General features: G+C 36.0%; 2 protein-coding genes across 2 annotated transcripts; both read right to left on the bottom strand.

The window, feature by feature from the left end:
• Positions 1-1,055: 1,055 nt before the first annotated feature.
• Positions 1,056-1,973, bottom strand: LOC109097098 (olfactory receptor 52K1-like). Its single transcript, XM_019110775.2, has one exon. It carries the CDS (start codon positions 1,971-1,973, stop codon positions 1,056-1,058), a length of 918 nt encoding a protein of 305 aa, XP_018966320.2.
• A 6,343-nt stretch (positions 1,974-8,316) lies between these two features.
• Positions 8,317-9,555, bottom strand: LOC109061540 (olfactory receptor 52K1-like). Its single transcript, XM_019078648.2, has one exon. It carries the CDS (start codon positions 9,235-9,237, stop codon positions 8,317-8,319), a length of 921 nt encoding a protein of 306 aa, XP_018934193.2. The 5' UTR covers positions 9,238-9,555.
• Between the last annotated feature and the right edge of the window lie 3,424 nt (positions 9,556-12,979).

Raw genomic sequence — 12,979 nt, 5'->3', positions numbered from 1 at the left:
GGGGGGGATTGGGGTTTGATAGATATGTCAATGCAGAATGGATCCCGATGAGTTGTTGTCATAGGGAAAGGAGGTTTACATTTAAATGCCAGACATTCAAAAGAGGACAGTGTTGGCAAAGGGAGGGGGCATATCTCAACTTGCTGTCGATATATTACAGCTAGGCCACCACCAACGACCAGTAGTGTGGGCTTTCTCCAGATAGCTTTAACCGGGAGGCGGGGAGGGGTGAAAACATTTTGTAATATGATTTCAAATATCATTTTCATGGTAATGTAATGTCCAGTTTTAAAATGGTTTGAGGAGGATGAATTTTGAGGTTTTAAGCTTTCAACTGATATGTAATTTATAATGATTTCTAAAGTGTGACGGAAAAAGGCAAAGAAAAGTGACAAAGGTCAGAACTCCTGTTATGATGTAGATTTTTGAGGTGCACTCTTGTCATGAATTACTCTATTACTATTCCTACATATTTTTTAACAAAAAAAAGGTAAAATATCTATGCAGGAGTCTTAGACCTTTCCAATGATATATAGTTTGTCTATATATAGATTGGTATTTATTTGTAATATAGGGAAATAAATCATCCGCCTGTGGGGACGGGTGACAGTTAAGAGGTCAATGCCTTATATGGTCTCATAAATAATTCTAACCACATCAAATACATTATAATACTCATCTATTACATGTTACACTTCACAGAAATACAGAAAGTTGTACAGAAAGGATAATGCAGCACACATCCAACAAAACTTTATATATTATAATAAATTTTAAGTTGGATTAAAATTATTTATGAAAAAAAAAACATTACAATGTGCATTATTATTAGCTTTAAGTAATGTTTAACCAAATTTTGTCACAAAAAAAATATTTATTTACTGAGAAGGTCAAGGGAATAAAAGATTTCTATATAGAAATCAGACAGGTGAAAAACAACATATTAACATATTAACTGCATTAAATTGCTTTAAAAAGATGGGTGATTGCTTGATTGAACAATTCAAATTTCTTTAAACTGTGTTGTCTGTGTAACAATATTACAACAAAGCAGGCTATTTGGAGGCTTTCATAAGATGTCTAACTTTTTTGCGGATACCAGGAAAGTTTAGACCATAAACAATAGGATTTACAAAGGGTGGTATAACAATAAATTCCAGTGAAAGGATAACAGCCAGCTCTATAGGAATTTCCCCATTCACAAACCGACTCAAGGTAAGCTCACAAAATATAGCAACTGAGAAATTTAAAAGGATTGCTATGTGTGGAAAACAAGTTTGATACGCTTTGCTTCTAAAGTCTTGTGAGCTTCTTTGACAAATTATAAGTATTTTGACATAGGAATATAATATAAAAATCAAAGGAATAAAAATTAGTTGTAATTGTACAATAAGGCCATACATATTATTAATATTATGGTTCATACAAGATAGTTTGACAATTTCATAGTTGTGGCAGTATACCTTAAACAATTTGTTGCCACACATTTTCTGTCTGGCTGTCAAAAGACCACCGAAACCGACAAAAATCATTGGATAAAGCCATGCTATAACTATTAACAGCGTTAGAAAGCGTGTGGTAATTATGTTGTTGTAATGCAAAGGTTTACTAATTGCAACAAGCCTATCAAATGACATTAGCATTAAGATTGTAAGCTCACAAGCTGCATATGAGTAAATGACAAAACTCTGTATGATGCAAGCTTCAAAGGAGATTCTTTGTGTATCATACAGCAAGTCTGTGAGTAACCTTGGGAAAAAGCCAGCTGTACCGTATACAGAGTTGATGGATAAACATGAAATCAAAATGTACATGGGTTGGTGCAATGTCCTTTCCAGAAATACAGCAAGGATAATGAGGACATTAAAATATATGACAACACAGTAAAAAATAAACCCCAAACTGAAAAAAGCATATTTTATGCACCCAAGATTTTCAAACAACATGAAGAAAAAATATGTTCCATTTCCCATTTTCCTTACACAAAGGATATTTTCATTGACCTGAGGAAGAGATAAAACAATATAGTTCATATAATTTTGACACCAGAAAATAAACCATGTTCATCACCTTGGAATATAGGATGCCCTATTATTGTAGGTGTCCTTTAATGTAAAGTCTTGAGTTACATTAGTGATTTAATAATTACATGACTAGCTAGCACAGTAATAATTCAACAGTCTCAGAAACACACTTTTAAAAATTCAAACATTATACAATTACCTTCTGATATATACTCTGACATGTCCATCATGGCATCTTCATGAAAATGAAATGAGTAGGAATGAGTAGAAATGAGCAGGAAATTAGTTCTGTTTGTGTTCTGTCACCAGTACATGTGGGGGTTTTATAGTATCTAACATGTCTCAGGTGGCCTGCTGTTGCGTATACACTGCAGAATAAAAAACTTGATTCATGTCATGATTCCTTTTTGGGAAAAAAAGTAAAGGATCTTAAAACCAAATTTTGGCAAAGATGTGTAACAATTTTAATTGATTAAACACCTTTTTTTTTCGTTTTTTTTTTTTTTTTTCTTATTAAAAAAAAACTTTAATTGCAACTCATGTCTAGCCTTAATGTATTTTAACATATTTTTGTCCCATATGTATTGCTATAGTTATTTACTTATTTACTTAATTACATATTGTAGTTCTGAAACTAAATCTTTTGGTGAGTAAGTCCAGAAGCTTTCCAGTGTGTATGTGACTGCTGATCCTCTTAGCAGCATGAAAAACAAACAATTCTATTCAAAATTTAAATGTATAATATATTCCTTTATCATCACTAAAAAGCTGTCACTCATCTAACCAGGTTACAAGCACATGAACGTTTTTGCATTGATAGGGTGGTTATAGAAATGCAAAATTCCAAGTCAAGTGAGTTTGTTTTGGCCATGATTAGAATTACATCCAAAATTATCTTAGATTACCCAATGAATTATTTAGAATTTTAACATAATTTATTTCATTTAATATTAATGCAAAATGTTTGGACATTTTTAACCAATGAGGCAACTGGTAAAAAGAAGAAAATGTGAAAGAACCATAAAACCAGGAAACTAGACATTTAACTAATGGAACTAGTGGAAATTTCATAACATAGTCCTACAACCCAGACAGCAAGAAGTGTCGGCCCAGATGTGGGCCGGATCTGGGCCAACACTTTGTTGCTGTCTGGGAAGTCATGCTACCGCATCCGGGGCAGCCGATGCACCAGTGTCAGGGATTCAGGGCACTGGTGAAAAGTGGGCTACTGGGCAAACCTTTGGAAACCTGCAGCTGTCACTGTGCTACAGAGTGACAGAGCAACTCACCATGCTACAACTGGTCAAGTCAAGTCAAGTCAAGTCATCTTTATTTATATAGTGCTTTAAACAAAAAAGATTGCGTCAAAGCAACTGAACAACATTAATTAGGAAAACAGTGTGTCAATAATACAAAATGACAGTTAAAGGCAGTTCATCATTGAATTCAGTGATGTCATCATGCAGCTCAGTTCAGTTTAAATGGTATCTGTGCAATAATTTGCAATCAAGTCAACGATATCGCTGTAAATGAAGTGTCCCCAACTAAGCAAGCCAGAGGCGACAGCGGCAAGGAACCAAAACTCCATTAGTGAGAGAAAGGAGGAAAAAAAAACCTTGGGAGAAAACCAGGCTCAGTTGGGGGGGGGGGGGCCAGTTCTCCTCTGACCAGACGAAACCAGCAGTTCAATCCCAGGCTGCAGCAAAGTCAGGTTGTGCAGAAGAATCATCTGTTCCTGTGGTCTTGTCCCGGTGGTCGTCTGAGACAAGGTCTTTACAGGGGATCTGTCTCTGGGGCTCTAGTCCTGGTCTCCGCTGTCTTTCAGGGCTGTAGAGGTCCTTTCTAGGTGCTAATCCACCATCTGGGCTGGATACGTCCTGGATCCAGGTGACTGCAGTGACCATCTGACTTGGATACAGACTGGATCTGGTGGCCACGGTGACCTCGGAATAAGAGAGAAACAGACTAATATGAGCGTAGATGCCATTCTTCTAACGATGTAGCAAGTACATCGGGTGTTATGGGAAGTGTTCCCGGTTCCGGTTTACCTAATTAATGCAGCCCAAAAATCCTTTAACGGATTTGGATATTAGAAGTGTATTAGTATGCTATGTGTAAGCCAGGTTAAAGAGATGGGTCTTTAATCTAGATTTAAACTGCAAGAGTGTGTCTGCCTCCCGAACAATGTTAGGTAGGTTATTTCAGAGTTTAGGCGCTAAAATAGGAGAAGGATCTGCCGCCCGCAGTTGACTTTGACATTCTAGGAATTATCAAATTGCCAGAGTTTTGAGAACGGAGCGGACGTGGGAGGACTATAATGTAACAAGAGCTCGTTCAAATACTGAGGTGCTAAACCATTCAGGGCTTTATAAGTAATAAGCAAGATTTTAAAATCTATACGATGTTTGATAGGGAGCCAGTGCAGTGTTGACAGGACCGGGCTTATATGATCATACTTCCTGGTTCTAGTAAGAACTCTAGCTGCTGCATTTTGGACTAACTGGAGTTTGTTTACTAAGCGTGCAGAACAACCACCCAATAGAGCAATAGTCTAACCTTGAGGTCATGAACGCATGGATTAACATTTCTGCATTTGACACTGAGTGCATCTGCCGTAATTTAGATATATTTTTGAGATGGAAAAATGCAGTTTTACAAATGCTAGAAACGTGGCTTTCTAAGGAAAGGTTGCTATCAAATAGCACACCTAGGTTCCTAACTGATGACGAAGAATTGACAGAGCAGCCATCAAGGCTTAGACAGCGAGACTCCTTTCCATCTCTTGATGGAGTTCCTTGAGATATGATGGAGCATTGCAATGGATGCACCGATGGGTAAGGAGGGAGACCTTATAAACAATCCTGAATGAAACAGGAAGCCAGTGTAATGATTTGAGAATGGGAGTGATGTGATCATATTTGTGTACCCTCATCAGGATCCTAGCAGCACTGTTCTGAATGTACTGCAATTTCTGTAAGCTTTTGCCAAGGATCCCGATGAGGAGCACATTACATTAGTCCAGCCTGGAAGAGACAAAGGCATGGTCAAGCTTTTACGCATCTGCAGATTTGAGCATAGGACAAAGAATAGCGATATTCCTAAGATGGAAAAAGGAAGTCTTGCAAAGATATTTAACATGAGCCTCAAAGGTGAGATAAGAGTCCATTCTAACACCCAAAATGATAACTGATGTTGAGAGTGGAATGTTTTGGCCAGAAAAGGTAATGCTGGAAATTATAGATGTCTAGACCTGGTGTCCCAGACAGCAACAAAGTGTTGGCCCAGACCCGGCCCACATCTGGCCCGCGTGTAATCCATGCGGGCCAGATGTGGGCCGGATCTGGGCCGACACTTATTGCTGTCTGGGGTGGGGTGCCTACTAGAATGGCTTCAGTCTTTGAGCTGTTCAACTGCAGGAAATGTTGGCTCATCCACGCCTTTACCTCCTCCAGACAGTTAGTCAAGGTGGAAGATGACAGGGCAGCAGAAGTGGATGAGTTGGTCTTAAGGTAAAGCTGAGTGTCGTCAGCATAACAATGCAATGCTATTCCATGCCGGCTGATGACATGACCGAGAGGGAGCATATACACAGTATAAACAGAGTGAGGCCAAGCACTGAGCCTTGAGGGACATCACAGGTCACATTGTGTGTCAAGGATTTAGCCTCTCCCAAAGCAACATACTCCATTCTCCCAGTAAGGTAGGATGAAAACCAGATATAGACTGTGTCGAATGCTGCAGTCAATTCTAGAAGGATGAGAAGAGATGGAGAACCTGCATCTGCTGCCATCAGCAGGTCGTTTGTGACCTTCACCAGAGCTGTTTTGGTGCTGTGGCCAGAGCGGAAACCAGACTGGAATTTCTGAAACAGAGTGTTTTGTTTTAAATGGGTCTGAAGTTGTGCAGCAACTTCCAACAGTGTTTTCCACCACTTTAGTAAGAAACTGAAGGTTAGAAATAGGCTTGTAGAGGGCAAGGACTTCTAGATTTAAAGTAGTTTTTTTGAGGTGTGGTCTGATGACAGCAGTTTTCAGCACAGGTTGAACACAACCAGCCTGGAGGGAGTGGTTGATAACCTTAGTAATCAGGGGACTTATGGCACAAAGGTTAGAGTTCATCAAGGCTGTAAGAAAAGGGTACAGGGCGCAAGTGGATGGTTTAATTTTTTTGATTATGTCCTCAACCTCTCAACTTCTCTTTCAGAGAAACAGCAGAGAGTTTGGGGAGTCCCAGGCTGTAAACTGGCAGTCAAGAAAGGCAGAGCAGAGGAACTAGACAGAAAGGAGCTAATGGTGTCTACTTTTTCTCCTGAAAAAGTGATAAAGCTGTTGCATCTTTCCTTTGTAACTTCTAAATGAGAGTGAGCTTGCGGTTTATGGGTGTGGTTTATAGTAGAGAAAAGCGGCTTTGAGTTTCCAGGGCGATTGTTAATGACATCAGCATAGAATAATGAACTAGCATCTCTCAAGTACTTTGCATAGGTCTTCTGATGCCCTCTGTAGGCCTTCTTGTGAACAGTGAGTCCCGTGACCTTAAGACGCTGCACAAGTATACGTCCAGCATATACAATTTGAAAAAGATCAACCTGGACTCCTCAGCTATAGATCTTCAGCATCTCTCCTCTGCTCTTCTTTTCAGTTACTGAGTCAGTTGACTTTTACAATAGATCTTTGAGCAGTCTCTTAGATCTGCCTTCATCTTTCGCAGTTCACAGGTAAACCACGGGGCTGACGTGAGAAGGTGACAGTTCTAGTTCTGACAGGAGCATGGAGATCTAAGAGACTGCTCAAAGATCTATTGTTAAAAGTCAACTGACGCAGTAACTGAAGAGAAATCAGCAGATGACAGATGCTGAGGATCTATAGCTAAGGAGTCCAGGTTGATCTTTTTCAAATTCCTGAAGCACATTTGACGATTTTCTTTGTTTTGGAAACAAGGGAGTGGCAACACCATTGAAATGACCTTATGTTCAGACAAACCCAGATCATACACCAAAAGGTTACTAATGGGGCCAGAGTTTGAGATGTTCAAATCCAAATCCAGTACCCTAGAATGTGTGGGGATATCAATCCAGTACCCTAGAATGTGTGGGGATGTTGTTGGAGATTAAGACGGTCCAATAATTGCAAAAACTCAGCCGCAAAGTTGCAGGAGGGAGTATCTACAGTATATGAATATTAAAATATCCAAGTATTAAAATATTACCAGTGGTAGAGCAAAGTGTTTTAGGAAGGTCATGAATCTTTGAGATGAACACTGAATTTAGTTTAGTGGGCCAGTAAATTAGAAGTACTGTCATAGGGAAAGGAGGTTTACATTTAAATGCAAGACATTCAAATGAGGACAGTGTTGGCAAAGGGAGGGGACATACTGTATCTCAACTTGCTGTCGATATATTACAGCTAGACCACCACCAACGACCAGATAGCTTTGACTAGGAGGGGTGAAAACATTTTGTCATATGATTTCAAATACCATTTTCATGGTAATGTAATGTTCAATTTTAAAATGGTTTTAGGAAGATGAATTTTGAGGTTTTAAGCTTTCAATTGATATATAATTTAAAATGATTTCTAAAGCGTGACAGGGAAAAAGGCAAAGAAAAGTGACAAAAGTCAGAACTCCTGTTATGATGTAGAGTTTTGAGGTGCACTCTTTTCATGAATTACTCTACTACTATTCCTACTTAATTTCTAACATAAAAGTAGTAAAATATCTATTCAGGAGTCTTAGACCTTTCCAATGATATATAGTTTGTTGATATATAGATTTGTATTTATTTGTAATTTAGTGAAGTAAATCATCCCCCTGAGGGGACGGGTGACAGTTAAGAGGTTAATGCATTGTATGGTCTCATAAATAATTCTAACCACATCAAATACATTATAATACTCATCTATTCCATGTTACATTTCACATAAATACAGAAAGTTATACAGAAAGTATAATGCAGCACACATCCAACAAAACTTTATATATTATAATACATTTTTAGTTGGATTAAAATTATTTATGAAAAAAAAAACATTACAATGTGCATTATTATTAGCTTTCTAATGTATTTTACATTTTAAGGCTTTAAGTAATGTTTTACCGAATTTTGTCACAAAAAAATATTTATTTACTAAGAAGGTCAACTAAATAAAATATTTCTATATAGAAATCAGAGAGGTGAAAAACTACATTTCAAAACATATTAACATATTAACTGCATTACAATGCTTTAAACGATGAGTGATTGCTTAATTGAACAAAATTTGTTGTCTGAGTAACAGTATTACAACAAAGCAGGTTATTTGTAGGGTTTTATAAGATGTCTTACTTTTTTGCGGATACCAGGAAAGTTTAGACCATAAACAATAGGATTTACAAAGGGTGGTATAACAATAAATTCCAGTGAAAGGATAACAGCCAGCTCTATAGGAATTTCCCCATTCACAAACCGACTCAAGGTAAGCTCACAAAATAGAGCAACTGAGAAATTTAAAAGGATCGCTATGTGTGGAATACAAGTTTGATACGCTTTGCTCCTAAAGTCTTGTGAGCTTCTTTGACAAATTATAAGTATTTTGACATAGGAATATAATATAAAAATCAAAGGAATAAAAATAGTTGTAATTGTTACAATAAGGCCATAAATATTATTAATATTATGGTTCATACAAGATAGTTTGACAATTTCATAGTTGTGGCAGTATACCTTAAACAATTTGTTGCCACACATTTTCTGCCTGGCAGTCAAAAGACCAGCACAACCAACAAAAATCACTGGATAAAGCCATGCTATAACTATTAAAAGAGTTAGAAAGCGTATGGTAATTATGTTGTTGTAATGCAAAGGTTTACTAATTGCAACAAGCCTATCAAATGCCATTAGCATTAAGATCGTAAGCTCATAAGTTGCATATGAGTAAATGACAAAACTCTGTATGATGCAAGCTTCAAAGGAAATTCTATGTGTATCATACAGCAGGTCTGTCAGTAACCTTGGGAAAAAGCCAGCTGTACCATATACAGAGTTGATGGATAAACATGAAATCAAAAAAATGTACATGGTTTGGTGCAATGTCCTTTCCAGAAATACAGCAAGAATAATAAGGACATTAAAGTATATGACAACACAGTAAAAAATAAACCCCAAACTGAAAAAAGCATATTTTATGCACCCAAGATTTTCAAACAACATGAAGAAAAAATATGTTCCATTTCCCATTTTCCTTACACAAGGGATATTTTCATTGACCTGAGGAAGAGATAAAACAATATAATTTATATAATTTTGACACCAGAAAATAAACAATGTTCATCACCTTGGAATAAAGGATGCCCTATTATTTTAGGTGTCCTTTAATGTAAAGTCTTGAGTTAGATTAGTGATTTAATAATTACATGACTGGCTAGCACAGTAAAAATTCAACAGTCTCAGAAACACACTTTAGAAACATTTCAAACATTATAAAAATACCTTCTGATATATACTCTGACATGTCCATCATGGCATCTTCATGAAAATTGCAGGAAATGAGTTCTGTTTGTGTTCTGTCACCAGTACATGTGGGGGTTTTATAGTATCTAACATGTCTCAGTAGGCCTGCTGTTGCGTATACACTGCAGAATAAAAAAAAAACTTGATTCATGTCATGATTCCTTGAAAAAATTCCTTGAAAAAAAAAATATCTAATTTTGGCAGAGATGTGTAACAGTTTTAATTGGTTAAACACCTTCACACAAGTGTTTTTTTTTTTATTTTTATTTTTTTTCTGTGGGTTACTTGAAAATCTTTAATTGCAACTCATGTCTAGCCTTAATGTATTTTGCAGAGGAGGGAGAAAGTCTCACACATGTGCAAGTCACAAGTAAGTCTCAAGTCTTAACCTTCAAGTCTCAAGCAAGTCAAAGTAAATTTTTTGTGAGAATCAAGCAATTCAAGTCGTAGCTTGGGTCAAGCGAGTCACTGTCAAGTCATACACATGTTTGATGATTTTACTGAATTTATATATTAAAATAAGTTAAAACTACAGTAGTTTTGGACTATGGGAGTTTTATTTGCAAAAAAAAAAAAAAAAAAAAAAATTGTAACATGCATTTCTATACAAAAAAGTGTCCACATACAGCTGAATTGTTAAAATAATACAAATCTAAAAATACAAAATAAATAAATATTGTTACTACATAGCCAAAAATGTAAATGTAACTGACATTAGGCCAACATAAAAGCATGAAAAGTATTTAGCTACAGCTGTTTCAACATGCCTCAAACATTGCAGAAGACCATGAAAAAGTATTAAACAATTCAATTAGCAAACAATTAATAAACAATTCAAGAATTCAAGTTCTATGCATTCAAACAGGCATCACCTTTATGGGACATGGACATGAACAAGTTAGATCCTTCCTTTTTAACAAAAGAACAACATCAGGAAAAAACAGTACTAACTATGGAGATAGAATTGTTGCTTAATTCCAAATAAATAGATTATGATCCACAAATAAATGTAAAGAGATTTAAAAAAAAAAAATTAAACATATTGACAAATTAATATAATGAGATCCACAAATAAATCTTTAAGTTTCACAAACAAGTATTAAATTCACAAATAATTAAAATGAGATTTGCAAATAAAAAACATATTCACAAATATATATTTATGTCACAACCACAACTTTGTCTGGCATTTATTTGTGAATCGCGCCCTGTGCATTTGCGAATTGTGAAACATTTCTGCTGACAATCCACAAATATGCTAATCAAGCCAATCAGATAACAGCCACATTTCGCTGACCAATCGTAGCACGATCTCGCTATAGCCAATCACGTTTTGCTTTACAATCAGGGCAGTCTTGTCCTGAGATAACTTAATTCATCTGCATTGGCTCAAATAGGTAATATAAGGGCCATGAAAGGGGTAACGTTACAGTAAAAGATGTTTAAAATTGGATTTCGTTAGACCATTAGACTGTGTATCATGCCAACCAAGCCACAGTATTTTATGTTACGTGCCTTTCAAAATGCCAGAGAAACAGAGCTTTTTTACATTTATAAAGCCATTTTTTCTTAAAGTGTGCATCACCCTTTTGAGTCAAATTCTTGCATATAATTTGTCAATTAGAATAATGAGACATTTGGGCTGTTGCCAAGCAAATGGTATAAATATCAACGAAATTAATCTTTGCAAGAGGAAACACAGAAGTGCATCTGAAGTGGCATTTAGATGTTACACTGTTTAATACAACAGAGGGACACGGGATGGTTTACCTTTACATTTAGTCATTTAGCTGACGCTTTTATGCTAAGCGACTTACAAATGAGGACAACGGAAGCAAACAAAATCAACAAAAGAGCAATGATATACAAGTGTTATAACAAGTCTCAGTTTGCTTAACGCAGTACACATAGCAAGGGCTTTTAAATAATATAATAAATAAAAAGAAAACAGATAGAATAGAAAAAGAATTGAGCAAGCTAACATTAGAGGTATTTTTTGCTTATGTTAATTCTATAATAAATGAAAAGAAAACAGATAGAATACAAAAAGATTAGTCATTTAAGAAAACAAGCAGCAAGTGAATAGAGTGCAAGTCTAAAAGGGACAAGTGTTTTTTTTTTAAAGAATAGAATTAGAATAGAGAGTACTAGAGTTAGATGGTCAAATAAAGATGGAAGAGATGTGTTTTTAGCTGATTCTTGAAGATGGCCAAGGACTCAGCTGCTCGGATTGAGTTGGGCAGGTATTTAACCTGCAGTTACAAATGCATAGATAATGTTTTGATATTTTAAACAAAAAACGTTGAATAGTGATATTTGAAATTATTTAAAAAATGAAAAGATACTTAAAATGTGAAATTTAAACCACCAGTAAGTGGCAGCAAGTACTTTCAAACCGCGGCTGACTTGACCGCAGTATTATGTGCAAGACGACACTAAGAAGAGAAGAACAGCAGTATGCAAGGCCTGCAAAACGAAGATATGTGATACAACCACCACCACTTCGAATTTCATTCAACACTTCAAATCCCACAAAAAATTGTAAGTAACGAAGTCAATCACGCTGTTTTCAGCTAACATTAATGTCTTGGCTAGTCAAAGGTTAGACTAGTTGGTATGTTTTGGACATGTTAAGAGTTTGAATTTGACATTGAATTTTATACAGAAATTATACGTTAATTATACAGAAAATTGCGATAAAATAGGTTAAATGCCATATTCCAGTTTTATGCATCATGCATACATGCATCCCTTTGTACTGTCTATTTATATATATATATATATATAATATATATATATATATATATATATATATATATATATATATATATATATATATATATATATTATATATGCCATCAATAGAGTCTGCTATCCCAGGGTTGACTTGAGTGTTAAACGTAATATTGATGATGTAACTGTAATTTTCATAAGTTTGTTATGATCAGTGGCGTCATGATGACAAAGTTTCTGAGGAAGCCAAATAAAACAAGAAATCATTTAATTAATAGCACGACTCTTTAATGGCTTTAAAGTAAGCCCACTCAGCCTGCCCCCTCTCAGAATATTACAGTCTGCAGTTAAAATCACAGTTGCTTGCTTGCAACCGCTTCAAAGGTTCTCATACTGGAGAGAGGATTTGTGAAGAGTTTGAGCAAATATATGTACCAGATGAGGAGAAAGGTTGAACACATCATCTGTAATAATGCCACAAACATGAAAAAAAACATTCAGCACATGTTTTCCAGGACAGGGAGATGGAGAAGATGACCTTGATGATCCTGAAATAATTTAAATGACCTCACAGTTGTGGAGCAAGAGATGGTTGAAAAATCTTTTAGCACCAAATCCCAGACAAGGCTCCAGTGTTTTGCTCACACTCTTCAGTTGGTCATAGGAGATGGCCTTAAAGAGACAAAATTAATCAGTGCGGCCCTTGCCAAAACCTCCAGGTTGAGTTCCTTGCTCC

The sequence above is a fragment of the Cyprinus carpio genome, chromosome B15, assembly GCF_018340385.1.
Source record: "Cyprinus carpio isolate SPL01 chromosome B15, ASM1834038v1, whole genome shotgun sequence".
NCBI lineage: Eukaryota > Metazoa > Chordata > Actinopteri > Cypriniformes > Cyprinidae > Cyprinus > Cyprinus carpio.
Note: the sequence above shows the minus strand (reverse complement) of the source record. Positions and strands in the feature narration are given on the sequence as shown.